We start from the raw sequence: 27,950 nt of genomic DNA, 5'->3' as shown, positions 1-27,950 counted from the left end.
GAGTAATAATAATAGCTATAATTTATTACTAAGTATTTTAGTTTTAATTTATGTGATCTCCTCCGTTTTAATACTAAAGTTTCTTGAGTGTATACCGCATGTATAAAAACGTGACCGGATGATATATTGAGGCACTCGAGAGAAGCTAAATGGTACGGAACTCGATATTTCCTTATCGTATTGCTAAGCCCCGTGGATAGCTTAAGTATTTTCTGTGGTATAAAATTCACATATTCATCTACGAATGTGTTTAAATAAAAAAAAAAGAAAAGAAAATCCTGAAAACGTTATAATGAAAATACAACAAAAAAAGTTACGCTGTTTCCGCCCGGGATCGAACCGGGGGCCTTGTGCGTGTGAAGCACACGTGATAACCGCTACACTACGGAAACTTGAGAACTGTGGGCGAAATTTTGTATCACATCACAATAATACACTCCTATTTAAATTTCCACTTACCTTTACCACAGTCACGACCGCCAAAAAACCAAAATAACAAGTAAAATCCACGAAAAAAAAAACCCGAGCCGCGAGCGCCCTCTACAACGGCGCTTGGAAGGTGTTCGGCCCAACACGACGCCCTTCTCTTTTATACCCTAACAAATTGTATGGCGCGGTGACCACCCGCTGAATGCGTTCATTACATTCGTATTATGGGAGTGTTTTATGTTCCGCAAATTCGTAATAGAGATCGCACCCTGTCTGTCATTTTTATATCCCGTACTACAAACATAGGACTACGACTTTTATGTCGCTATGCGCTGCATCCATTGACGCTTCACGCTGAAATATACCAATACATTATTAGTAAAAGCAGCAATGGATATCGTGCTTACAGATTTAGTAGCTTACGTCAAGTGTCTTGGTGCGGTCTCAAGGAGACGTCCTACGTCAGTGGACTGATTATTCCATGTTAGTCAAAGAAATGTGTAGCAAAATTACTTTTCATCACGTTTTATTATCAATCTCATACGTTTTGATGTAGCAAGTTGCTTGAATATTTTTATAGCTGTCTATGATAAATATTTTTAACCTTCATGCAATGCAAGGGCGGATCGATGTTTTAAATATATTATATGTGAGGCTTGGACTACAATATGTATAGGTATGTTATACGTTATACTTACCTCAATTTTAAGCTATCTAGGCCGGACATAACTCCCAACTAAAAACTATTAGGCTCCAATAATACCAAAGGATAGCATAGCTTTCAGAAAGCAGAGATTTAACTTTTGTTTTGCTGTTATACAGTCAAATGCAAAATTATGGGTGCAATTTGTCCCGGAGCTATGGAAAATATTTTTGAGTAAGATTATGCTGTGCGCCCTTATTTTTACACCCTAATAAAAGTTTAAAAAATGTACATAACGCACATAGAATAGGGTATTTGACTGTATTTAAAATAAATGATTTTACACCATGCATGAAATAAAGCACCAGAAGATTAATAGAGAAACGTAGACAGCAGTTATTTTTAGCCACAATTTATATTTTAAAACCCGTATAAATCTATAAAGAGTAGGTAATTTTATCATGACGTCACACGCTAGTGTTTCATATAAATTCCATAGCAGCAAATCGTTTTGACAGTTTGAAAAAAGTAACTGATTTGACTAGTAGTCAAATAGTCAAATACCCTATTAGAAAAGGAAGGATAAAACAGACCCCACATAATGTATTTCAGTCAGATGACATGATCATTATCATCAACCACATCAATGACGAACAAACAACTTTATTTACAATTTCCTTTATCGATGGCGCCACTGTCTACGTACAACCATGGTGTCAGTACGCAGCGCCGTTAGTTCAAACTTCGTCCGTCCGCAAAGGTAACGTAGTATTCAGTATATCTACTATTTCCCTTATCGATGGCGCCACCGTCTACGTCTAATCATGGTGTCCGTACGCAGTGTCGTAAGTTCCAACTTTGTCTACCCGCAATGGTAACGTGGTTGTTATTGTGTTTAGTAATTTATGGGCAATTTTCAATTTTTACTGGAATGACGGATATTGTGGCGTCCTCCAGGTTAAGGGGGAGTTGGTGAATACCTAAGTCCATACCTCAAAAGGAAAAAACGGAACCCTTATAGGTAGGATCACTCGTGCGTCTGTCTGTCCGTCTGTCACATCCCATTTTCTCCAAAAGTACTGGACCAATTAAGTTGAAATTTGGTACACATATGTAAATTCGTGGCCCAAAGACAGACATCTTACGTAAACAAATGAATTTTAAACATGGAGGCCACTTTTGGGGGGTAAACGAGAAAATTAAAAAATAATGTTTTTTAAACTATATACCTAGTGTTACATATCAAATGAAAGAGTATTTTGTGAATCTCAAATATATATTTTTTGTAATTTTAAAATAAATAGTTTAGAAGTTATTTAAGAAAATAGCCATAAAATGACCATCCCACCCCTTTATCTCCGAAACTACTGGGTCTAAAATGTTGAAAATTGGGTAATGTACGGAACCCATGGAACGCGAGTCCGACTCGCACTTCGCCGGTTTTTAATTTAACAGTTCAAAATGATGTGGTTGCGCTTTTTCTTGTCGATCCTTCATTTGACAGATATTGAATAGAGGTACGGAGTCGTACAGCGCCATCTAAATCACGAATTCATCAGCATAGGAACCGTCAGATTTTTGGCGCGAGGCGTAAATCGTCGGGTGACAAGCAAAAGTCTCTAACTAACACCATTGACATTATTGGACAACAAACCGTGTTACAAGTGTAATAAAGTGCACTGTTACTTAAATTTTTGGATAGTACTAAATGTTTTGCTTGTCACCCGACGAAATGTAAGGTGAGTTCGGCAAAGTTTCGGACGTTTTTAGGCGGGTTGAGATGATGTTAGATTTTTTTTCTCTGCTTGTGGATAGGGTACGGACATGATTCAAATACAGAATTGATAATAATGAAATGCTCTATATAATTGATTTTTATTATGTTTCTAGACGCTATAATGAGCGTGTAATGAGTGTTTAAATATAGGAAACAAAATAAATTGACAACATTATTTTTTTACCTGGTGGTGTAAGAACGGACGGGCCTATTAAGTTCGGCTCTATTGACGGTACCAAAGAGTTTACTATTGCAAAATAACCGGTTTTACCCACTGATTAATATATAGAAGAATTGGCCTAGCAGTAATTCGGGCTATCATATCCGACCAAATTTTTATTTTTTTGCATTTTTTCCGTCCGATCTTACACCATGCGCTCAATATTCAAGAAATTATGGTTGTCAAACTTTAGATGTGGGGTCAATGAACCCATGTAGGGTCAATGAACCATGTGGGTTCATTATTGACACCATAAGCGTGGTAGGTTGAAAAAAGGTGATAAAAGAGGATTTAAGGCTAAATTAATATGAAAGTGGAGGAATGAATACGACCATTTTTAATCAGTCTGCGTTTTTATTATTTATAAACATATTTAATTAAGTATAAGAGATCATTTAAGTATGTGGCGTTACTTAGTTAAGTGTAGAGATCAATACAAGATGATTTGGGAGCTTTATAGTGATTTAATATCTATTAATCACATTTACCTAATACCTAATTTAATTAGAAAAAGTGGTGACACGAATACAGTTTGAGCATCCCTGAGAATTTAAGATCGGATAGTTAGCATCCGATCTTTTACCATTTCGGGTTAGACCGGATCTCGGCCTACAGCCATCGTATCAAAATTCCAAATATACAGATTTGTCACAAATTGAATAAAAATAACATGCAATCTGTAAAAGAAACAAATAACGTTTCAACTTGCCAGTTATTCAAGAAAAACTGGCGGAGGGTATTTCCGGACACAAAATAAAAACAAATTTTTTGGACGTTTGCACTTATCTCGAGACTTGTTAGTCGGAGCGACAAGTGGGGCCTGAAGGGGGGTGCAGAACAAAATAGCGCATTGCAACACCTTGCTAGCATTTAAAAAAAGCCCCGCAAAAGGCGGAAATTTGAATCATACGATCTTACCCGGTGTCCGATCTTAGTCGAACTCACCTTATCGTTTATGCTTCCGATGTAGCCCACAAGATGGCAGAACCTACTATGCACAAGGAAACGTACCGACGAGAACGGCAGATGGTAGCACTTGCTTTGGCAATGTACATGTGCACATATGTTTCCGATACAGGCTACAAGATGGCAGACCCTCCAACGCGCACGGTCTCTATATCAAGTCCTTCTTTTTTAGTTGGACGTTCTTTTCTTCTCTACTTTCTTTACTGGGCAGGTATTTAAACAGCTTAACCTTAAGCTATTTATAGTGTCCATTCGCTGACATTCCGTGTTTTATTGTCTAATGCGCTATCGGCGCACGAGTGGGTTTCTAAGACATTCTAGTAGGTAGGTAGAGGTATACTTTATATAGTTTTAGTGCTCCGACGCTCTACGGCTACTTAAGGCCTAAATCTGGATTTTACGAGTAGGTATATCTTATATATAGGTACAGCCACCTGCAATAATATATTACACAACGAAAGCCGCAAAAATATCAAGAGCGTGTCACATATTTTTGCGGCCTTCAAAGAGTAACATTATTATTGCAGGTGACTGTACAAAAATGAAAGTTCGTCATTTGATACAATTGGTGAGTCCGATTCAGATTTGCCATTTTGTTATAGATTTGAACTCGTTTTGATACGACCTTGAGCAATCTGCTCACGCCGATTGGTATATGCGAAACAAAGTGATAGTAGTGTTCGCACCAGGGATGGTGCGAATATTCGCATCCGCACCCGCAACCGCGGAACTTCGGATTATTTTCAAAATCCGCATCCGTATAAAATCGATGCGGAGCTTAATGCGGATGCGGATGTCGAACAAGTCGGTACGGGAACGTCTTAGCGGCGGCGTAAGTGCTAGGTAACTTCGTCACGACCTATAACGAAATCGTCTAGATTCAGAATAGTCGGCCAAGTTACGTTTATTAAATATAACTCACCTATATTCTTGCACAGATACTAAACGTTTCGTTATTTAAAAAAATACTAAAATGTAATATTTGATAATAACCTATTCTTGTCATCCGCGGATGCGGATGCTGCCTTTAAATATCCGCATCCGCGGATGTCAAAAAATCTGCATCCGCAACATCCCTGGTTCGTAACTACGTGCAATGCGCGCCAATCACCAAGACGATGGTCAAGGTCGCATCAAAACCAGTTCAAGACCATAACAAATTGCTACAATGAGAATCCACCTCCAGAATGTAGGCACCAAATTTCAGGACTGTTCATGTGATTCCGACCTTTGTTCTAGTCCTAGTTCGATTTTATTAGTACCATATAGCCACTTTGAAGGGAAGGGCGCCAAGGCCGGGCAGCAGTAGTGGTCTAAAAAACTCGACGTGGCCATGAGAGTATCTACCGATGTGCAGTTGAAAAGTTTCCGAATTTGAGAAATTTCGAAACCTCTAATTTATTAGGTAATCTATAAATTGTATGTACAGATAGAATAGAATAGAATAAAATTAATTTATTCGTAAGCACAAACAATCGATACAATAGATAATATAAAAAAAAACACAAAATAAGACTAAAGTGCCACGAAATGGCCCCATCTCAGCATGTTGCTGGTGGCTTCCAGCGCTGATCTTCCGATGAGACCATCAAGTGAGAAGAATCACGGAAGGTAACAGACAGATCTCGATCACAATGAAAAAATCAACGCTGAACAACTCTGGTCAACGTGGGACTCGCTCGAACCCACATCTTTACCGAGCTAGCTGGGTCTGACCCTAGTGCAGTGGTGGGCAAACTTTCTTCATGGGGGGCCAGAAAGTTTAGAAAATTTAAGTGGAGGACCAGAATTGTAGCCGAAATTTATTTTGATTTGTGATAAATTGATAATCGTGGGCCAATGCCATATACTAATTATTTCATAGGACCAGCCTGGACCAGCGGCGGGCCGGATAAAATCCATTCGCGGGCCGGAGATGGCCCGCGGGCCGTACTTTGCCCACCACTGCCCTAGTGGGTACACTGGGTACCTAATTATAAACTCTCTTTACAGCAATCATGTCCGTGGAAGGCGTAATGGTATCCTACAACTACTCCGAGGACGGCGAGCACTCCAACATCATCACCGTCTCCGCGTCAGGGATGAAGTTCTCCAAGCGCTGGGTCCTCACCCACGGCTCCATTCTGTCGCCTCTCAAACAGGTTACTTTCTTCTCTATCGTTTCACTCTTGACAGAGTGAGAAGGCGTGATGGTGTCCTACTACTCCGAGGAAGATGAGCACTCGAACATCATCACCGTCTCCGCATCAGGGATGAAGTTCTCCAAGCTCTGGGTGCTGACTGCTGACTCATGGATCTATCCTGTCCCCTCTCAAACAGGTTATATTTTAATTTAAGTATTCAATCTTCTTTTTTGTCGTTTTCTCTCGACAAAGTGAGAAGCCGATTTGGCAAGCTTCACAACCCGCTGCTATTTTTCTCCGTTGGCTGCCTTCCGGGCACATTCATGTACCAACCATTATTAAGGTGTGGTGAAAAATTTTGTGTTTCACTTGATAGCAAAGTTTGTTTAAATCTTGTGCCTTGAAACGATAGCGTTCAAGATTCCATTATTCAAGCCACTCGCTACGCTCGTGGTAAAATTTTGGAATCTTTCGATTGCTCGGGTATCAATATCACGAGGAGTTAAACAACAACTTTGACCCCTTGTAAAAAAATTGTATTTAACTAGGTAGGTATTATTTATATTATTCCTGAGGTTTCAGAAAACTGATTACTCATTATTAATCTTACAGGCACAAGCCATAAATCACGCGAGAGGCAACCCTATATTGAAAGAGGAGTTCTACGACAACCTGCCGGAGATATACGTGACGTGCGAGAGAGAGACAAAAGAGGGGAACGTGTACGACGACGTGGAGAGGCTTAGTAGGGAGAGGGATGATGAGTTGGAGCATAGCAGTTACCAGATTAGAGTGCTTACCGGGAGGTGAGTTTTAGCATACAGAAATATAAGTATAAGGAATAAGTGGTAACTCCATACATCAGTTTTCTTACCATTCAAAACGCGAGTTATTTCGTAATCGACATCTAGCGTCAAGTAGCGGAATATATGTCGCGACGACCGTAAAGTCCAAATGCTCAACAGTTTTCAGCTAATATTATAACCGGTTTAACCAGAACTATTTTCAACTCTTCTGCTTGTAATATTAGTTGTAAATAGTTTTAGCAGTACATTTTTCATCAGTAGCGAGACTTGTGACATCGGATAACAAGTAGCGGAACTGATAAATCCACTACTTGACGCTAGATGTCGACTTAAAAATAACTCGCGTTTTGGTAAGAACACTGGCCGCGTAGCCAAGATGCCAATCGCTTACGCTGCGTAGCGATCGAAACGCAAGTGTCACTGTCACACTAATATGGAAGAGTGATAGAGAGACATAATGCTTTTCGTTGTCGAAGCGATAGCGATTGTAACCTTGGCTAGGCCGGCTGATGTATGGAGTTACCCCTCTTATCCTTACTTATATATATCTCTATGACGAAGTATATATACCTACTCCATTCTAGATAGAGTAGGACCAAGCTAACTTTGCATGGCATTTCCAAATGTGGCAATGTCTTCATTAATGTCAAATTTCTATTAAAGTAGACGTTTAATAATAATACCCCCTCATTGAATAATTTTACGGTTTAGACTCACTTGTATTAGGTTTTAAGTCACAACACAACACAACACAATCACAAATACAAGTAATACAGTAAGTAAGTAGTAGTACAGTAGGTAAGTAGTATAGTAGTAGTGTTATCTTAATACAAGTGAGTCTAAACCGTAAAATTATTCAATGTTAGTATGTCTCACAACAGTTTAAGCTCGAATACCCCCTCACTTTGGTCTGTTCAAATCGGTGTAAAGTTGCTATCCTTATCGTTGCTAAATTGCCAGCTTCTATCAAACTCGGGTTGAGCCGAGGCGAATTAAGAAAGCTCATTTCTCAAATTGGTCCGAGGGGAATTCAATGGCCTGTTAATTGTTACGTTATTGATTTTACTATAAAGATATATAGGTAATTGTTACCATAGAAACAACCTAGTTTTCCACAGACATACCTATTTCGTTTAGTAAATACTTATAGTAAATAAATTTACTATAGGTAGGTACTTAAGTAAATTTACTCAAGTATTTATACTTGAGTAAACTCTGGCACAACCACATTGTCCAGTTTGTTTGTTTGTTTGTTGTGAGAAAAAGGCGGCAAATTTAAGAAATATAGGCGCGATGTGTTGATATCCCATAGAAAATTTTAAATTCGCGCCTTTTTCTACTGACAAAGTGTGTGTTTGAGTATATTATTATAATGAATTTTGCCAAAGGCTTCATTGAGTTATTATTACTATAGAGACGACATATCAAACGATAAAATTGTCGCAATCACAACCTGTACCCTGCGACAAAAACGTCGTAAGCGCCGTATAATTATGGCGCTTACGCGTTTAGGTCGCGAAATTCAAGCTCCGCTCTATGGTTTGATGCCAAAACGGCAGCAACTCATGGCGCAAAATACTGGTTCTCTGGCCGGTTCTATATGTTAGTAATCATTAATAATAGTTCATTGAAAGTCTTATACAGGTATCGGAACCGGTTTATTGCAAGAACTTAGAAATAACCATATTTTACGGATTATTTTATACTCGACATGTAGGACTTAGTTGTGTTTTTAGGTAACGACATCGTATAATTGCCCAATTAGAAATGAATTTTAACAAAGAACGATATACCGTTTTCGTTCCCATACAAAAAATACCGGTATCCTATCCCTGGTCTTATACTTGTTTTAGGATAGTCCACGTCTGGCAATGCCCGATCCTGAGCCGCTGCGTTGACGACATCCTCTACAGTTGGACCATCGGGCACCGCGACGGTGACATAGAGAAGCAAACGCAGCTGGGCAAGGCCCTGCTTTCAGTGTTTGTACTGGTGGACCTGGAAAGTGACGACCGAGGTAAGTCACTCTAGCCTAGGTTACCGTCTGGCCATGCCCGATCCTGAACAACTGCGTTTGACGACGTTCTGAACAACTCCGTCTGTATAGGAATACAGATGGAGGACGCGGGAAAAGGCTATGAGAACAAGCCTGGTTTAATGCGTTAGATCGGTTAGATACTTAGGTGTCGCATAAAGCAAACCGGGACTGGAACCTCAGGTGGCCTGAGCTTTCTCTGCCAAAAATGTGGGAGGTCGTGCCGCTCACGCATCAGCCTACACAGTCACCAAACCTTGTCTAAACAGCAATGCATAAATCGTCTGCAATAGACACGCAAAGGCCTGTGATGATGATACAGATGGTTGATCGGATATCGCAACGGTGACATAGCCTAAAGCTGACAGTCCTACATATAGGCAAATATAGGTAATACTAATTATTTCAATGTAGGTATTTTCAATCGGAATAAAGTTGCATTTTTTGTTTCATAACAAAATACATTCAACAAGTCCTACATTATTGATTTTAAATTCAACTGCCAATTTGCCTTGTACAGTCACCACACGGGATTGTTATGTCATTTAGGGTTCTTGCTAAATTGGACATTCTATAACGTAAGTATTAAACACCAATTTAGCTAGGACCCTAAATGGCGCAACAGTCGCGGAGCGTGATCGTACAATATGATGGGCCTTAGAGTATAAAAGGTGTATAAAATTATAATACTGTATAAAAGACGCAGCGAGGCGACAGTGTTTAAACAAATATACGACAGGAAATTCCACACGGAAAAATTTCGGAAATTTGTCATGGGTATTTTTGTCTTGGAATCGAAACTTTAATTTCGAAAATGAAAGTTTTCTATGTTTTCTGTGAAATTTTACTAAAATTTTCGAGATCTCTGACTTTTTGGATTTTTTTTGCCACTAGCACATCTGTATCATAGGTACTTCCTAGTTTGATAACGCATGAAGTCGATGCAAGACTAAGAGGTTTAGAAATAAAATATATTTAAGGCAGTATCGAAATCATAATATTATTTAATAATTTGTAGCAGGTAATTCAAGTTTATGTTGGCTTGTTTTTGTTCAGCCCGGTCCCTGTTATTTCGCTCCACATTTTCCACGCCCATGAGTATGCTGTTCAGCACATAATTTCTCCATTTCTGAAATAATCGATATTTTGTTATAACTAACCTCGTTTTAGAGTCCGTCTTGTAACCTAACTTTGCACAGACTTGAATATAACGAAGTGAGAGAATGTCATTATAAACGTCATTATTTTCATGGAAATGAAGGCTTCGCCATACTTTGTCATTGAAAATGCCATGCAGTGTTAGTTTGGTCCGACTCTACATTTTGGCAATATACAATATCAAAAGCTTCATTATTGTAAATAAGGATATTTAAAAAAATATTATTAAACAATCTCAAGAATAATAAACAGAATGCTGTTTTTAAAATACATATTTTACAAGTAAGTAATTGGTTACCTACCTCCAACTGCGGCGGTAGCACGTTCGCATTTTTATCGCCTGTCACCATGCCTGACACGTTCTAACAAGTATGTAGGTGCGAAACTGACATGCATAGTGACAGGCGATAAAAATGCAACCATGCTGTCACCGCAGTTTGTAGGTATATCGCTGTGCACCGTGATAAGGCACTTACCCTTCCTCGGGTCCTCAGCTAGCGTGAAGTCATGCCTCCACTTCCACACTGTGAGCATGTGAGGCCTGGGGGCTGGCAGCAGCGTATAGCAGTTGTCGATGGCGTCCTTCTTGATCATGCCGGCTATGCCCAGCGCTATGCCGCCGAGGAGCACGGCGTGCTTCGAACCGAGGTAGTGCGCGAGGATTGGGCCGCAGGCGAATCCACCTGAAATTGACCATGACGATAACGATGCAAGCCTACCGCGAAAGACGAGAATAGAAATTCCTTTACGGGATGTAGTGCATAATTGTTTTCCGTCGTATTTTCTCGGAAACGTTCGTATTAGTCATGCTACTTCCTCACCTCAGTACTTTTTGTACCGAGACTGACTGATATATGTAGTAAGATACGTTCGTATGTTTCCGTGCAAAAACGATGGCAAATATAATTACGCACTACATCTGTATCTGATTCTCTGTCACTTTTGCTTATTCAAGCGATATATCGATTTTTGTTTTATGCGGATGGCCTCGCTCCGTTTCCTATTAAGTGAATTGTATTTAGGTACTTACGTAAATTGAATTCAGAGAAATGATTTACTTTAAACCTCATGGGTGTTGCGAGTGTCCATGGTCGACAGTAATTATATGCATCAGACGATTCGTCCGCTCATTTGCCACCTATATCACAATTATAAAAAAGGTATTTTCACCACACCAACTCGGAAAGGCTTACTTTGCACTTCAAAAACTGATAGCAAAGTTGCATTTTATTCACATGTGAGGCAAAGTAATCAAATGCAAATTTTAAGTCGATTTCTTATGTTTGCTTGTAGAATTGAGTTTTAAATGACAATTTTGGATGATAAATATGTAATAACATTCATTTGGATTTGATTTTATTTCATATTTTACATTTAATATTTGCTTCGGATTGGTGTGGTGAAAAATTTTGTGTTTCACTCGGGGGCAAATCTTGTTTAACCCTCGTGCTTTGAAACCCTCGCAACGCTTAAGATTCCATTTTTCGAACCACTCGCTACGCTCGTGGTTCAATTTTGGAATATTTCGCTTGCTCGGGTATCAATATTAGCACGAGCGGTTAAACAACAACTTTGCCCCCTTGTAAAACAAATAACTATTTCTGCGAGAGGAACCAGTGTGGTGCTTTAGTGTAGCTAAGCGGAAGGTTTTGAGGTAGGTACCCTATACTCTGTATCTTTAGGTATTTAAATAAAAGTAAACAAATAATTTGTAAATTCTCGGGTAAGTAGTTATAACATTTATTGGTTAACCAACCAAATACAAATTCGCCTGGATCTGTTACTGAACGACCTGACCTACATTAATTGATCGTGTAATGTTTTCATCTACCCTCAACTTTGCGGGTAGATTTTGTTTACTTTATTTAAATACCTACAGATACAGACAATAGGAAATACCTACCTAGGAAATAGTTGTAGACATCATCCTGCTTCCTGTATATCAAAGCGCCGTTGGCGACGGCAGCGAACGTGGCTCCCATCAGGCCTAGCGGTATTGTGTGGACCGCGTACCTTTAACAAACACAATCATCATCATATATATCAGCCAGAGGACGTCCACTGCTGGACATAGGCCTCCCCAAAGAGTGCCACAATGATGAGTGAGTGTCTAATTTATTATATTCTGTTTTTAGTATTTGTTGTCATAGCGGCAACAGAAATACAATCATCTGTGAAAATTTCAACTGCCTAGCTATCACGGTTCATGAGAGCCTTGTGATAGACGGACAAGAGACAGACAGACGGACAGTGGAGTCTTAGGAATAGGGTCCCGTTTTTACCCTTTGGGTACGGAACCCTAAAAATCTGGTTCATCTCGAAACTAATTGCCAACACTGACCTCTTCAAAATAGGGCCCAGTCCCGAGGCGTGCGAGTGCAGCAGGACATCGTATGTAGACAATACTAGTCCTGCTATCACTCCGTAGCGCGTGGTCACCATCATCTGTGAACAAACCGACAACCTTGTTACTAGTTTGTAGATCTGATAATGTCAATGGCTAAGTTACCAATAACTCATACAAACATGCATAACTTTGCACGTGAAAATAGTTTAAACGGACGTGCTTAAAGTTCACACAACCCTCTGCGTGCAAAGCTCTTAAGTTGTGCCTTTTATTCACTTCTTCTTCTTCATCGGTATCACTCTTGACAGAGTGGTCGTGGTCATCACTTCAGGTGTTGGTGGCAAATTTCACAACACGTCGCCACTCTTCTCTGATGGCCGCCTTCCTCGTGCATTCATGTAGGGATGATGAGCCATTTACTGCTGCTTATTATTCACTAGTCTCTTATATCAAAATATATTTATAGCAAAAAAAGGCTGATATGATGAGTTTCTGGTATTTTTTAGGTGTTTCTCTATTATCTAATGGAACAACGTTTCCTTTAGGGATGAACATTGAACAATGTTAAATTTCACAATGATAATTGTTTGAATAAGCTACTCAAATCCCTTGGAAGCTTCATACCTCGCTGCACGCCCTGCCGAACTCTCCGCTGGCCGCTCGGTGAGGCCGTGCACTTAGAAAAACCCCACATAGCGTCTCTCTATAGTGTAAATAACATTATTTGCGGTATTTGACACATTATGACTGACGTATATAGAGATGTAACTAACGCAAATCGATTGTCACAGCAAGCGATTACGATTGGATGGCACGTAGACTGAGGTATCGAATTGTGACGTATAATGAATTTTTATTTGAGATTTAAATAAAGCTAGAATTATATGGTTTTCCCGCAAGCTACCGGTCGGTCGGTGTATTTAATACACCGACCGAGTAGGTCGCACCCATTGTCAAAATTGAAACTAACTGGGGATCTATTTTAAAGTTTATTTATGTTATTTCTGTGTCAAATTTGTTGTCTGTTAAGTGACGATAAATATATCCATATTTACAGTTAATTATCCACCTTTTCCTTATTTTTATTAAAAGAAAAATGAAAAATTCATATCGATTTACTTAGACGACTACCGATTCATAACGGTGGTGTCCGACCAACCCTAAAATTAAAAAAAAAAAGACGTAGAACGTAAACGTTCGCAGTGCAGTTGTTTTCCTTTGTGATTTCGATGTGCAAAACATTTTACGTAGTATTGCTGTTGTGAGTGACAGACGTCAAATACCGCAAATAATGTTATTTACACTATAGCGTCGGCGTCTTGTCAACTTACTCGATGCAACGTTGGCGCAACTGCACAACGCGACAGAATAAGTAATAGTATTATCATACAGAACGGCCACGCACCGCCCCGCCCCGACTCGCATTACCTCGCCCCGCGACTGGCCGCGACATTTATCTGGCGGACTTCTGGCGTCCTCTCAAAAGCGACTTACCCACACATACACAATGACGCGTGTACAGATGTGCCGCGCACACATGTAAACGCAAATGATTTTTGATGTATGGCGTGTCCGCTCTGTGACAACGCTGACGCTCAAGAGACGCTAGTGGGGTCTCTCTTAGATGATAGTGTGTTAAGAGTGTGTTTTAATATTTGTTTGAACATTCACGGTATTCACCTTTTTATCAATATCGCATCCTTCGGGCGTGTCATAGTAACAATAGTAGTTGCGGATAGGCTGCTCAGGTTGGCACTGACACGTCGTCGCCGGCATTTAACACCAATAAAATAATTTATTGAAATTATTGTAGTAACCAGACAATGACAGGCTATGACAATGTCAATGCTGTCAGGTTGTTTATTTAAAGGTCTTGAATGATAAAGTTTTTATGACAATTTATTTGTTTTTGTGTGCTTGTAGAAAAAATGTAGAATACCTAAACACTGACAAATCCATCACTTTAAAGTTGGTTAAGAGTTAAGAAATAGCTGAAACCACAATTTGAAACATGTTGCTTTCAGGTTTTAGAACACTAAGGCCTCTTTCAGAGCTACTAGACGTGGTGAAACCGCCACCCGACAGAGGGTCGGCTGTAGAAGTCCACTCCACACCCTTCGGATGCGAGGTAACTCTAGAAAACAACATTAATATCTAGTCCATTTGCGAAAGTAATATCGTGTGAAGTTGCTAAGCATAGGGAAGGACCATGTCGGATGTTGACTCTCAATCGGCCTAGAAAAAGAAGTAACAGGCGCGTTCTGTAAGACCCTGCCTCAAGAAAAAGCGGAGTGAATGAAGATCTCTGAATTTGGTGATACATATATAGTATCAATTTTTTTTTTAGATGGCAGTAAATTTACTGTGACTACAAAAATAAATGAACTCTCCATACTATACACTCTATTCTATTTATCCACAGGTGTTCCTGAATGCAGTAACTCGTGGGTCGGTGTGCGGTGTGGTGGGGCGGCGGCCATCATTGCTACTTACTGACGCAGCGACTGCGCTAGGCTCTGAAGGCGGCCCGGTGTTCACAGAAGGACCTAAGTACGTTCGAATAGTTCTTTACTGCGTCTATGTGTCTGTCCACTCTTCACAAAAGCCGTGTCTAAAATAATAGTTTCCTTTTCGAATCAAAAGTCAGAAGGCAAGGTTCTCATTCGTGATCACTGATCACAGTTAGTTATTTTATTAGGTCCAGACCTGAGAAATCGGCGAAACTTTTCAATTTTAGTAGACGTTGGTTTTCTGATTACATAATTCCAGCATTTTCGCTCAAAAAGCAGAAACTCTTGGTATGCACCTACAGTTTGAATCGTTTTTTTTTATAATAAATTATTTATATGTAATTTGTTATTGTTGTTTTTTGCAGCAAAGAGCTGATAGGCGCAGTAGTATGCAGCGTATCATGGTGGCGAGGGGAATGGGTGGGGCTGACATTAACAGCGCCGTTGGTGTCAGTGCTGAGCGCCAAGCTGAGGGTGTCTTCACCGGCGGTACCACGCCAGCCGCCCAGCCGGCAGTATCAAGAGATATTTAGTGAGTTGGAACTTGGGTTTCCATTTTGTAGGACTTATTTACTTGCGGGACACGTTTTCTTTTCTTTATGCAGCGATACAGACATGTGTTTCGAGAATGCACCACCTATTGGTTCCTGTTCTAAAACACTCTGTCTGCAAAAAACATATCTGGAGATATTTGTGTTTAGTGGGGATAGAGTTAGCAAGTATATACTTTTTACCAGCGTGGACGTGATTCAATGATGGTGGGTCCAGATCTTATTTGGACCCAATTTTGCTTTGTGTACACATTTGTCTTGTGGAGCTAGATAGGATCAAACAATACAGTACTCATGGACAGGATCTGATAGGAAATGTGACGGTATCTGGGGCTAGAGAGTGTAGATGCTGCAAGATTGTATTGTGACCTTAGTGATAAAAAATTAAGAATTTTAAACTTAAAGTACCAGGCACCCATAACTAGCGCGGGGTTGTTGCAGACAGGATCGACAAGACGACGGTGCTGGTGCGGTGCGGGGGCGCGTGGGGCGCGGGGGTATACCTCGGCGGCGGCCATATTGCCACGTGCGCGCACGTTGTTAAACACGTAAGTCCTAATTCTCATTACGTATACCACCAACGCGTTCAAATCAGATTAATCCCTCAAGTCACAGGCATACCGGGATTTTGCCTTTACAAATTTTTTGTTTGATATCGCATTCGTGTGACTTAGTAAGTAGTAAGCTGCTGACGCGAGAGCACGTCCGCAGAACTCCAAGAGTCAAACGCCATGTTCACGTTACCAAGTTTCCGGCAGTTCGTTGTCAAACTGACCTTGATTCAGATGCAATAAAATTTGGTTACAATTGATTACCTAGCTACCTACTAGACATGTGCACCGATGGCAAAATCATCGGCGGCGGCGTCCGATGATTTTTTGACCGGCGGCGGCGGCGTGATCGGCGTGAAATCGGCGTGGCATAATTTTTGATACTGCATGAGAACGTGGCTGTAGAAATTCTACATTAAAGCCTTCTGAGTATTTACTAGGCTATCTAAAACATGTTATGTGTGTTTTCTAAATTATTGCCGAAAATATATCCCATCATTTCACTTGGTAACCATTTCTTACCAACCTAACGGTTACCAACGGTATGTTTAAATATTAATATAAAAAGGATACTTTAAAATGCTACATTTTAGGCAGCATAATGACTTTGCAAGCGGAATACAATTAAAACACAAAAACAAATCTTTATAAGTTAAGTCGTAAATCTACATTGACTTCCCAGCCGCTGTCGCCTCACCTAGGATTTGTTACGAAATAATGATATGAACTACATACTTTACATTTGTCTCAAGTGAAGTTTATCAGAAATGTATGTTAGAATAAAGATGTAATCGTTTTTGAAAATAAACGTCTCTGGCAGGTTGATTCACTCAACAGAATGTCTTTAAAGTGTCCCGTGTTGCATGGCGCAGGGGAAAACTCGCGTCTTCAGACCTACATACTGCGAGCGACTACCCAAAGATTTGATAGACGAGCCCTCTGACGTAAAATTTAAGTTGCTTGATAAACTTTTTATGAGATAATACATTGTATTTCATAAAAGAGTTTTATGGAATATTAAGGTCTACTTTGTTTTTTTTACTGCTAGCTTAGTGATGACCCTTGGTGATTTTAGTTCCTAAGATAAGTATAATTGGTTAGCTACAGCTTATTACGAAGCTTTAACCTGGCTTTTATAATTTTGATTGAAATATATATTGTAAAGTAAAAGAAGCAGATAATCACCATAAAATGACTGAGATGATCATGTGTAATTTTAAATGATATTGTATATTATGTGATAAATAAATCAAATCATATTTATCATATGATGACTATTGATGACCCTTATGCGTGTCACCAGCATCACACGAGAAATCATAAAATACGCAATTATAATCGCGGTGACAGCTTGCTAGAGATTCTAAGAAGAAAATAGCATGTTTATGTCCTAGGATATGAACCTGCTATTTTCTTGACTTTAGTTCACTGATTAAATTGTCAATCAAGAGTCTATTAATGTAAAACAAAATGCGTTCTACAAAAAAGGTTTGATAAAATATCAAATAATAACCTATGATCCTGAAACTAGATCTTGTTTAAATTAACGCTAAATCGTTATCACAGCTAACACCGCGACGACAAAAATTATGCTAATTTGGTTCACTGGCAAATAATAAGCGAAAAGGATCTTTAAATTATACCTGACACTATCTACTCACTACGCAACATGCAATAAGACACGACAGGTATGAAAATTTCCCACGCCGATTATACGCCGGTCAAATTTATCGGCGGCGGCGGCGTGGAAAAATCGTCGGCGGCCGCGGCGCGGCGGCGCGGCGCACATGTCTACTACCTACTGCACAAGAAACTATTAAGGTCACATTGATCGGAAGCCCCAATTCCGTCAGTGTAGTATCACAAACCATACAATGGGTGTGTGCAAAATAAAAGCTTCGAGCTCATCAATATGATTATCGTTGCTTCCTGTATCCCTAAAGTGTAAATTTCATTCGATAGCGTAACATGACGTACGCGTTTGCGTTAAGTGTCATTTTGTATGGGATTTTGAGTTTCCAAAACGTCCCGCTTGGCGCGCTGTTCAAGATTCCATACAAAAATAGACAAACGCAAACGCTCGTCACGCTATCGAATGAAATTTACACTAGGGGTTCTGATGCTTCGTTTCTTAACGAATAAAATGTAGAGCTCCAAGATGCAACTAATTAAGTGACTCAACACCACTTTAAATTTACCTTAAAACACCTTAACGAAGTTATCTTTTTTACAGTACGCAAGCCACAAAGTATCAGTATACTGCCAAGGCGTAAGCGAAACAGCGATAGTTCGGTACAAGACCCGCGATGATCGCGCTTACGATTTAGCTCTTCTCTACACGAACCCTGAAAACTGGACGCATCTCCTGCCCGCAGTGTTTGCTGACAAGCCTGCTGAAAAGGGTTAGTTCTATTATGGCAGCAGAACTGGTTATGATTTCTGATTTATTAATGTTCTGCCTTGACCTAAGTCCTTGAACCTAAATCGTCGTGAACTGTAGCCTACTGTAGGTCCGGTTTTTAAAGAGGAATTTCATCCCGCGGACGCTTCCTTGAGAATGAGCTCTCTGTTTACAGCTCGAGGGTCTACATTCTACAATATGGGGTTCTTCAAAACAGGAGTGTACAGGTTTTATAAATGCGCATGCAACGCCCCTGAAGGTGTCCATGGGCTACGGTGACCATTTATCATCAGGCGGGCCATATGCTTCTTTGCCACCAACGTGATGCAAAAAAAAATTCAGGTCCCAAGAGACTTAAAATCGGACCAAGTGAACTGTGCATTTGTTATGACAAAGTGACATTTATAATGACACTCCTTCACTTTGTTATGTTCAAGTCAAATTGTCACAATTATATTATAATTTCCAGGTGAATCTGTACTAGCAGCCGGATACCCGTACTTCAACGAGAATATGCTGGACAACTTAAAGCCAAACGTGACCGCTGGCCATGTGAACAGCGTCTCACCTTCCATGATACAGAGCAGTTGCTGCGTGCAGTCAGGGTTCAGGTAATAAAAAAACCGGTGACACAGACGGACGGACGGAATGAATATCCTATAAAAAACATTTATTTATTTACAGCGGTGGGCCAATCTTCAGGATAATTGACTCCAATGTGGAAGTTCTGGGCGTCATAGTCAGCAACGCAAAAACCAATACAGGCGCGTGCTATCCCTACATCAATATGGCGGTACCTGCTCGCGCATTCGTCGATTCCATGCTTCAATACATTACTGATAAAGGTAAAATATCTGGAAGAAAACATATAAAAGCTCAAAAATACACGTTTTCCCAGAGATAAGACCTAGCTAGATCGATTTATCGCCCCGGAAAACCCCCATATAGCAAATTTCACCGTAATCGTTAGAGGCGTTTCCGAGGTCCCCGAAATATATAAATAAACAAGAATTGCTCGTGATTAAAAGCAACACACACGCTAAAGGTACTATAGTTATTTACAAATACTTTTTTTATACTACGTCGGTGGCAAACAAGCACACGGCCCGCCTGGTGGTAAGCAGTCTCCGTAGCCTATGGACGCCTGCAATTTCTGAGGTGATACATGCGCGTTGCCGACCCTAACACTCCGTACTCTCATTGAACTCTGGCAACTTTACTCACTTGTAACCATACTATTTGTAATAACAAATAAATGCCCATACCAGGATTGGAACCCGGGACCTCCTGCGTCGTAAGCAGGGTCACTAGGAGACTGTTAAATAAAATAAATCCTTATGTTTTCAGATGGCGACCACCTGAAGCCGATTGAAAACCACCAAGAAATGATTCAGTCACAGTGGAGGCTACTTCCCTATAGATCTAAGATATGATCTTAAATTAATAAGATTTAGCTTAATACTTCTACTGCTAAGGTTAGACGGGAGAAATATTGGGGCAAGAGAAAAGAAAATACTATCTTGCCCCGAGCAATATAAACTATGTTTTTCTTACCCGACATGACCTTATAAAGCCTGACCAGGAATATATGATCAGTATGATCACGCGCCATGATGCGGAATTTCACTGGAACTATTTTTTTCATACTATAAACTGTCACTTTGTACATGAGAATAACAGCGCCCTCTTGACAATGATCATTTATTACTGGTCAAGCTTTACGTATGTATCATAGTCTAATAAAACATGGTCTTCTCTTCCCAGAGTGACACAAGCCTACGTCACAATAACATTGCCACTTTGTATAGCGCTATTGCATCTATTATATAGCGCTGTTGCATGATGACGTAGGCTTGTGTCAGTCACGTGGTCGGAAGAGAGTACCAGGCGGAGTATATTATTATACCATGGTATGTATCGGAATTTCAAATATTCAAATAGTAAAACAACGACAGTCCAAATATAAATTTTAACTGTCGTGTAGTTTAAAAAGAAACAGGTATTCTGATACATAGGTACGCGTTTAATGTCCCTATCTATGTTTAGGCCATTGAGGTAGTATTAAATTAGTGCATATAAGTCAATGGTTTTGGCTTGGTCTTAAGTCTATGGCTTTAATCGAACTGAAATTTGAACATTGTCATAACCTTCGAGCAACACCGGCTTCCGACAGTCATAACTATCTTGAAAAAATGTAACATAGAACCCTGTAATATTGGGCCAGCGATGTGATACGTTTGATCCTCTTTTTCGTACTTGTATCGTATGTATCGTAAATAACTATTCTATATATCTAATCTACTCTTTATTCCCAATGATCTTTTATCAAAGATCATAGTTTATTCCCTTTTCTCTACTCTATGGTGCTGTGAAAATTCTTATTTTATCACATTTATGGTGGTACGTATTATACCGGGCCGTATTGGGCCGGGTGGGTCTAGCAGTTCCCACGCCGAGCTTCCGTTTGGAAGGTGCGAGTACTGGCGGCGCGCGCCCCGCGTGGCGTTGCCGGCGCCTCCTGGCGAGCCCTGAGACGCGCACTGTGTACTTATGCCGCAAACGCGCCCACCGCCCGAGCCATCTCTCTAATAAATAATATACTCACCCAGGTCCCGGATGCCGACTTATTCACTGACAGGTTGGGGAAATTTCTCAAAGCCACCATGTCTGCTCTAAACCATACCGAACTTGATAATTAAAATTTTTACCTTTGTTTAAGGTTATGCCGCTATTTGTATTTGTTTTCCTATCATTTCTATTTGTTTTGTTTTCACTGTATTTGAGTTAGCCTTCTTTGAATTTATAATTTGTTAATGTGTCGTATGTTCTATTTTACCGTGTAAGCGAATTGGTAAACTACTGTAAGCTTATATGAGAGAAATAAATGGTATTGTATTGTATTGTATATTGTATTGTATTGTATTGTATACGTGTATGTTGGTTAGTAAAGTTCTAATTGTATATTTATATTAAATTACAATTGTAATTATTGTTAATGGTGATTAGTTAAAGGCTACAATTGTGTTATTGATATACGTATTGTTTATTTCATTGGAGAATGTTTCAATGAGGTTGGCCACTCGAAGTATTTTAGAGATGGCGCCAACATAGGTTTTCCTGTCAATCCATAGACTTCTTGTTTTTTTTTTTTTAATTTTGTGGCTTGGATGCCAGCCCTTTAAGCCAAATCTCATATAATGAAACTAGAGAAAGGGGAAAGCTATGATGGCGCCATCTATGCAAACCTTTGACAGTTGCCGACCCCATTGTTCTTATCGCTCCCATCCTCTACCATACCACAGTCTATAAAACAATACGATTTCGACGAAGCCGTCTAGACAGGGCAATCGTGCGGGGTGCGAGGGGTGGGTTGCGCGCACCCGAGCTGCATACATCGCTATTGTTAGTAGCTCAGTACTACTTACAGGGCTAGCGTGTCTTATTTGAAAATGTTTGTAATTTTTGGGCAGTTGTGTAAAAGTCTGTGACAATACTACTGTGTTCTCGTGCGGTGACGCCGGTGTCGGCATACGCAAACATCGAAGGCGTCGGTCCACTGTTACTTTTTACGCTGTGACCATACTAAATATCTTTAACCTCGTAAAGAGTGATTTGGATTATATGCTCCAAAGAGTATAATAAAATAATATATGTATATATGCTCGTTGCTAGTATTTGCACTAGGTATATAGTATATTGAAAATTACTCTATGCTATTTCTATGCTGTCATTTCCGACTGACAAGCGAATATGTCTTGTTTATTTCAAGTGTGCGCTCAAATTAAAATAATTACCGATTTGGTTCTTATTCAATAATTGGTATTTATTAAATTTATATCTACAATTAAAAGTTTAGTAGTGGTTGATACCTAATTACCTACTCGAAGAAAATGTACTTACCTATGTTAATTATTAACTAAGAATTTTTTTCTGGTTGACCAATCCGAATCCAAAGTGTAAAAGTTCGCAAGCCCAGCTTTTCCAGGAATGAATCTTGTGTAAATTACCAAGGGATTCCTCTCAAGGTAACCGGTAAGGCGCAAGGTATCGTTTTAGGGCCTATTTTTATTGCATTGTTTTTCGTTGAGTTTGGGTAAAATTTAAAATGAATACCAAAATATTACTTTGCTAATCCGCGTAAAGATAACGTGCTAGTGAATCAGTCCTAACCCGTTATACTTACTTGCGTATTTTTTTACATGCAATTAATGTTCCCACCCTCCCACCGCAAAAATAAATACGCATATAAATATAACAAAAAATCACCACCAAAAGAACAATACTCGACACGTATTTCGCCTATCTATACGAGACATCCTCAGGAGATGTTGACGGTCTGACGCCTGTCAACGGATTTCCATGTAAAAAATGCTCATCACACAAATAAATGCCCTTACCGGGATTCGAACCCAGGACCATCAGCTTCGCAGGCAGGGACACTGCCCGCTAGGCCAGACCGGTCGTCAAATATATATAGAATATAGGCTTATGATATAGCTTCAATTTGAAATCAACCTTATCAACCATGTGGTAGTGGTACCTTTTGGTTGAGAACGTCACATTTATTTAACAGTGATCATGTGGCCGGTCACCGTGCTGCTGTGGAAACACACCTTGGCACGGGGAAGGAACGTTGCGACTATATGCGATTACATCTCGCCCATATTAACGGTTCTGTTTATACACTTCATGGCTCAAAGAATCGATGATGTTAAGAAAGATGTTAAAATGGTAAGTTTGAACATGTCACTAGAATTTGTAACGTGTTTTTTAGGGTTCCGTACCCAAAGGGTAAAAACGGGACCCTATTACTAAGACTCCGCTGTCCGTCCGTCCGTCTGTCACCAGGCTGTATCTCTTGAACCATGATAATTTTCACAGATGATGTATTTCTGTTGCCGCTATAACAAAAAATATTAAAAACAGAATAAAATAAAGATTTAAGTGGGGCTCCCATACAACAAACGTGATTTTTGACCGAAGTTAAGCAACGTCGGGCGGGGTCAGTACTTGGATGGGTGACCGTTTTTATAGATAATGGTACGGAACCCTTCGTGTGCGAGTCTGACTCGCACTTGGCCGGTTTTTTATAAAGTAAGGACGATAAGCACGAAGAATTTCGTTCATTGACATGCCTTTTTATATCTCTATCGCACTCGCATAATTGTATTGCTGTCTCGCCTATCTTTCAGTCAGAAGACTAAAACTGTTAGAACGCCATTTGACTTTGATCATTATTCTTTCACTGATATGTGTTAACTTGTTAAATATTAATATTAACACCATCTACTTGAGAGTAGGCTGAAGGTTATGGCGCCATCGCTCGAAAAGATTGCACCATACCTTTGGGTTAGAATGATACAATACAATACAATACATATCCTCTTTATCGCACAAACTCAATCAAACATTTACAGAGAGACACACATAATACATGAAGACAGAGGTAACAACAGGTGGTCTTATCGCTAAAGAGCGATCTATTCCAGTGTACCTTTAGTAGTGGAGAAATGATAACGACACGACAATGATTAAGAGCTGTTTTCCACTGACGTCCAGTTTTTTGCGGGTACGGTTTTTTGCAGGATCCCGTTTTAGTAGTATAGGTGCTAATATAGTAACTTTCACACGAGGATTCTGTTCGCGGGATCCTGCATGCATACAGAAACTGGAAACAGAAAACTGGATCCTGCAAAACATCGTACCCTCAAAAAACTGGACGTCAATGGGAAACAGTTCTTACAACGCATAAGTAGTTTCAGGAGTTCAGTAACGAGGAGTTACACCAAAGTTCAGGAAGCGTCCTGTACTCTCCGCAATCTGAGCTTACGGACCGACTCATGCACGAAGTCGGGGCCAAGTTGAACCTGACACGATTGCATCATCTGCCAAGTAAATCCTCACAAAAAATGGCTGAAACAAAACTGAGGGCCTACCACAAACACTGATGTTCGCAAATTGCGGGCATCTTTCTCTTTTACTCCAATTAAGGCGTAATTAGAGTGATAGAGAGAAATGTTCCCGCAATTGCGAACTTCGATGTTCGCGGTAGATCCTCTGATTTCATAATGCGCCGATTTCCTCGTACCTACCTATTTACGAGTGACACGCATACATTTGCAACTTGAGAGGAACCCGATAAGTGTATAATGTACATAATGATGTGTGCGTGCGAAAATCGGCTGGTTATAAAGTCACAGATTTAATATCTGTGCGGCGCCCGCGCGGTGTCATTGTGTTATTTATTTCCGTTGAACATGAATCTAGTATATAGCTGGATCTGGCATGAAAGGTGGGGGAAGTGACCGAACAGGATAGTCTTAACCCTTCAAGTGGCGCCACCGAAAACGCGAAAAGTAGTCAAGTGGCGGGGCCCCGGTGGGTGGTCAGCGCAGATTAAGAGAATTTTACAAAATCGTCGATTTAAGCTTTTCTATGTTTGAAAGTAGGTATATTAAATGACATATTGTTAGAATTGGCGTTATTAAGGCTATTTGAATATAGCAATTAAATTATTTTAATGTTTATACATTTGGCCAGACGTAATCAAACTCCGGAAGAATGACAGTTTGCCAGCTTCATTGTTAAAAATGACTACCACCATAAAACTAATTGATTATTGGAGGTAATTGCTATATAATTATCAAAGGAAAACTTCTATCTTTAGATTAAATCAATAAAAAAGACCTAAGATACAATTTATTTTACAAAACAACCTCTTAAAAAACGAGACTGACCTCGGACTAGGCGGTCGCTCCCGAATCAATGGTCCTCACCTACAAATTTTATACCAAGTGTTTTTGTGTTTCTTATGGTATGCTATCCTTCTCTAACTCGCTACCTAATTTTGGGCGCTAGAAGAGCGTAACTATACTTAAATGCGTTCAATTTCACCTCTAAATACGTCAACATCTCATTAACCACTCACTGGTGGATGACAGTTTACTGGCTTTCGCATCGACCATTCACGGGTTGACTTGAAGGGTTATGTATCTTTCAGTAGGAGTAGCAGCGAAAGAGCTGTTATTGTTTGTCCTTGTCACAGTCTCACATTTTATTTGTTCCCTATCGTAAATTTAGTATGGATTATGGTGCGCAACAAATAAATTCGACCAGTCATAGCGTATGTTTTGTCCCTCAAGGAGGCACCCGTATAGCACTTCTATAGGATCCTATACCTTCTATGCCGTTGAATGATCCGTCCATTTTACGTTGTGTGTGCATTTTCAGGTAAACAAGAGAGAGGCTACTTCCCGTTTTCAAGAGAGACGTCATTAACAATGCTGAAATATACGAGGGATATAATGAGCTCGGAAGACGCTATAGTTATATTTGAGGTAAAGTTGCGTTACGCTTGTATTACACTCAGTGAGAGTGAGAGAACACGAAGTTACGGGGCCTTAATGTTTTATTAACAGAATATGCAGTCGTACCCGTGGCCGGGCACACTGAACTACACCATTCGGATGAAGAGGGATTACACGACCACTACATGGTTACTAGAACCGTACGACACGTACAAACACGGGTCGCTTAATATGTTCAACTTGGACACTAACGAAAATTATGGTATGTATTAGTTAAATTCTAGGGACAATACACTGTTCCATTGTTTCCTTTTGAGGTACGGACTCCTAAAAATAAATAATTCAGCCTAAGCAGTTCCTACTGCTGGGCACAGGCCTCCTTTCATGTGCGAGGCTATAGTCCCCACGCTGGCCCAATGCGGGTTAGGGACTTCACATACACCTTTGAATTTCTTCGCTGACATGCAGGATGCAGGTTTCCTCGCGATGTTTTTCCCTACCGAAAAGCTAGCTAAAGGTAACGCCAATAAATATGAGCTATAAAATATTTGAGTGTATCATGCCTAGAGTGGCAGACAGAGCATTTCGCTCGCACCAAACAGCGGGAATAATTGTATTTAATCAATATCTAACTTAACAGATTTTAAAATCAGAAAACTGGCTTTGCTTGAGCTTTAAGCTGCTAAATATTTACTCTATTATATTTGCTTGAGCTGGTAAATAATTCACGACTCGTTAAAATCGTAACGTTGCCCAAAAAAATACAAGTTTCGCCTTTATACATTGTATTTTGTTTATTTTGTGTTTTTAACTGTCTTATGTCCCTACTTAAGAATAACATAAGTACATAACATTATATCGGTTAATAATAGCCGTCATAGGCTAATAGTATTTAATTAATGCCAAGCGTGGCTCACTCCGCGATTTCGCCGTGTCGCTACAAGTACATGCGGCCCACACCAATTTTGGTGTCTAGCAGTAGTAGTTGCCGCGCACAGCCACGGAAAGGATGCCTGCTCGCGCTTGCGCCACCTTGCGGTCATATCTGTCGATATGTCGTAAATAATAGACGCGTTTTGTTTGGACCTTCTGTGCCTAGTAGCATTATTTATTCAGCGCTAATGCCGCGAGAATCTTCTTGGTCGTACACGGCTCTAAATTTGGTATCGTCTTGGGTCGTCCCATTCGTTTTTCGTCAAGTTCTTAAATTAGTCCTATTCTGCTTTCGTCACTCATTCTACATTGAAATCCACCGACGATTGTGACGAATGTAGAATGAGTGACGAAACAATTAGCGGCAGCCGTACGACCCCAATTTCAAAGAAAAACCGCAAATCGATGTACAGGTTAGCCATTTGGCACACGTATACTTAGAGGTCAAAACAAAATTTATGAACTATGACCCGCAGTTCCTAAAAAAAATCCCTTAGGAGGGGAGAGCTGAGTCATATTTTTTTGTACGGGAAAAATATTTTTTTTTAGAAACCTATCGTGTGTGGTATTATATGAAAGGGCTTTTTGAAGCGATTCTAAAAATATACAACATCATTACATTTCAGCCATTTTTTTTTTAAATTGAAACTAAAGTAATTTTCAAAACATACCAAGTTTGAGCTCCTCCAGATATGATATGACTGTAGTATGCGTGTGCCAAACGGCTAAACTGTACATCGATTTGCGGTTTTTTTAAGCGTACAGGTTACACTAAATGTACTATTCCCCTATGCAGATATGCAGTCATTCTTGCGCCTACAGTGGGCTATAGACACCAGCTACCTCCAATTGACCACTAGATCCTATGTTGACCAGGTAATTTGGGTATCTACCTATATTTTAACCTTAAAATTGATATTTACCGACAAACGATTTTTATTTTGGCTACGTCGCCTGTCGATGAAGACCGTAAAGTAATGGGTGTAAAATTATTTTGGGTCGTTTCTCAAAAAGTTGGCACCGCCAGGTTAAAATTTATGTTTTTCAAAAATTTTGGATTTTCTCATTTTTTTTTATTGGGATCGTTAAAAGGCAACGTAAACTATTAGAAAATGTGGAAGGGAAGCAATTCCTTCAATTAGTTTAGAAGATATAGGCGTTTGAAATTCAGGTGAATGATATCAAGGACAGGT

The 27,950-nt window shown here is 39.8% G+C and overlaps 2 protein-coding genes and 1 non-coding gene across 3 annotated transcripts in view; 1 reads left to right on the top strand and 2 right to left on the bottom strand.

Moving 5' to 3' along the window:
* The window catches only part of LOC134798086 (peroxisomal leader peptide-processing protease-like), a 28,022-nt gene extending 6,646 nt beyond the window's left edge, over positions 1 to 21,376 (top strand). Inside the window, exons 2-12 of the mRNA XM_063770423.1 lie at positions 6,028 to 6,176; positions 6,771 to 6,964; positions 8,818 to 8,981; positions 14,529 to 14,632; positions 14,927 to 15,054; positions 15,380 to 15,546; positions 16,007 to 16,113; positions 18,350 to 18,518; positions 18,987 to 19,128; positions 19,202 to 19,362; positions 19,865 to 21,376. Coding sequence (XP_063626493.1) covers positions 6,033 to 6,176; positions 6,771 to 6,964; positions 8,818 to 8,981; positions 14,529 to 14,632; positions 14,927 to 15,054; positions 15,380 to 15,546; positions 16,007 to 16,113; positions 18,350 to 18,518; positions 18,987 to 19,128; positions 19,202 to 19,362; positions 19,865 to 19,950 — 1,566 coding nt within the window. The 5' untranslated portion in view covers positions 6,028 to 6,032 and the 3' untranslated portion in view covers positions 19,951 to 21,376. The remainder of the gene's footprint in view (positions 1 to 6,027; positions 6,177 to 6,770; positions 6,965 to 8,817; positions 8,982 to 14,528; positions 14,633 to 14,926; positions 15,055 to 15,379; positions 15,547 to 16,006; positions 16,114 to 18,349; positions 18,519 to 18,986; positions 19,129 to 19,201; positions 19,363 to 19,864) is intronic.
* Positions 320 to 392, bottom strand: Trnav-cac (transfer RNA valine (anticodon CAC)). Its single transcript has one exon. It is a non-coding gene; the product is annotated as a tRNA-Val (tRNA).
* Positions 9,984 to 14,331, bottom strand: LOC134798114 (NADH dehydrogenase [ubiquinone] 1 alpha subcomplex subunit 11-like). Its single transcript, XM_063770454.1, has 5 exons — positions 14,185 to 14,331; positions 12,499 to 12,602; positions 12,061 to 12,170; positions 10,634 to 10,840; positions 9,984 to 10,128 (listed from the first exon to the last, which is right to left on the bottom strand). The coding sequence occupies exons 1-5, from the start codon at positions 14,278 to 14,280 to the stop codon at positions 10,067 to 10,069; spliced, it is 579 nt and encodes a 192-aa protein (XP_063626524.1). The 5' UTR covers positions 14,281 to 14,331; the 3' UTR covers positions 9,984 to 10,066.
* Positions 21,377 to 27,950: the final 6,574 nt, after the last annotated feature.

The sequence above is a fragment of the Cydia splendana genome, chromosome 16 (genome assembly GCF_910591565.1).
Source record: "Cydia splendana chromosome 16, ilCydSple1.2, whole genome shotgun sequence".
NCBI lineage: Eukaryota > Metazoa > Arthropoda > Insecta > Lepidoptera > Tortricidae > Cydia > Cydia splendana.
Note: the sequence above shows the minus strand (reverse complement) of the source record. Positions and strands in the feature narration are given on the sequence as shown.

Coding starts and splice junctions, on each gene's coding strand:
- LOC134798114 (XM_063770454.1), bottom strand. CDS start 14,280: ATGCCGGCGACGACGTGTCAGTGCCAACCTGAGCAGCCTATCCGCAAC. Junction 12,603..14,184: donor GATGCGATATTGATAAAAAG/GTGAATACCGTG, acceptor GTTTGTTCACAG/ATGATGGTGACCACGCGCTA. Junction 12,171..12,498: donor CTGGGCCCTATTTTGAAGAG/GTCAGTGTTGGC, acceptor TGTTTGTTAAAG/GTACGCGGTCCACACAATAC.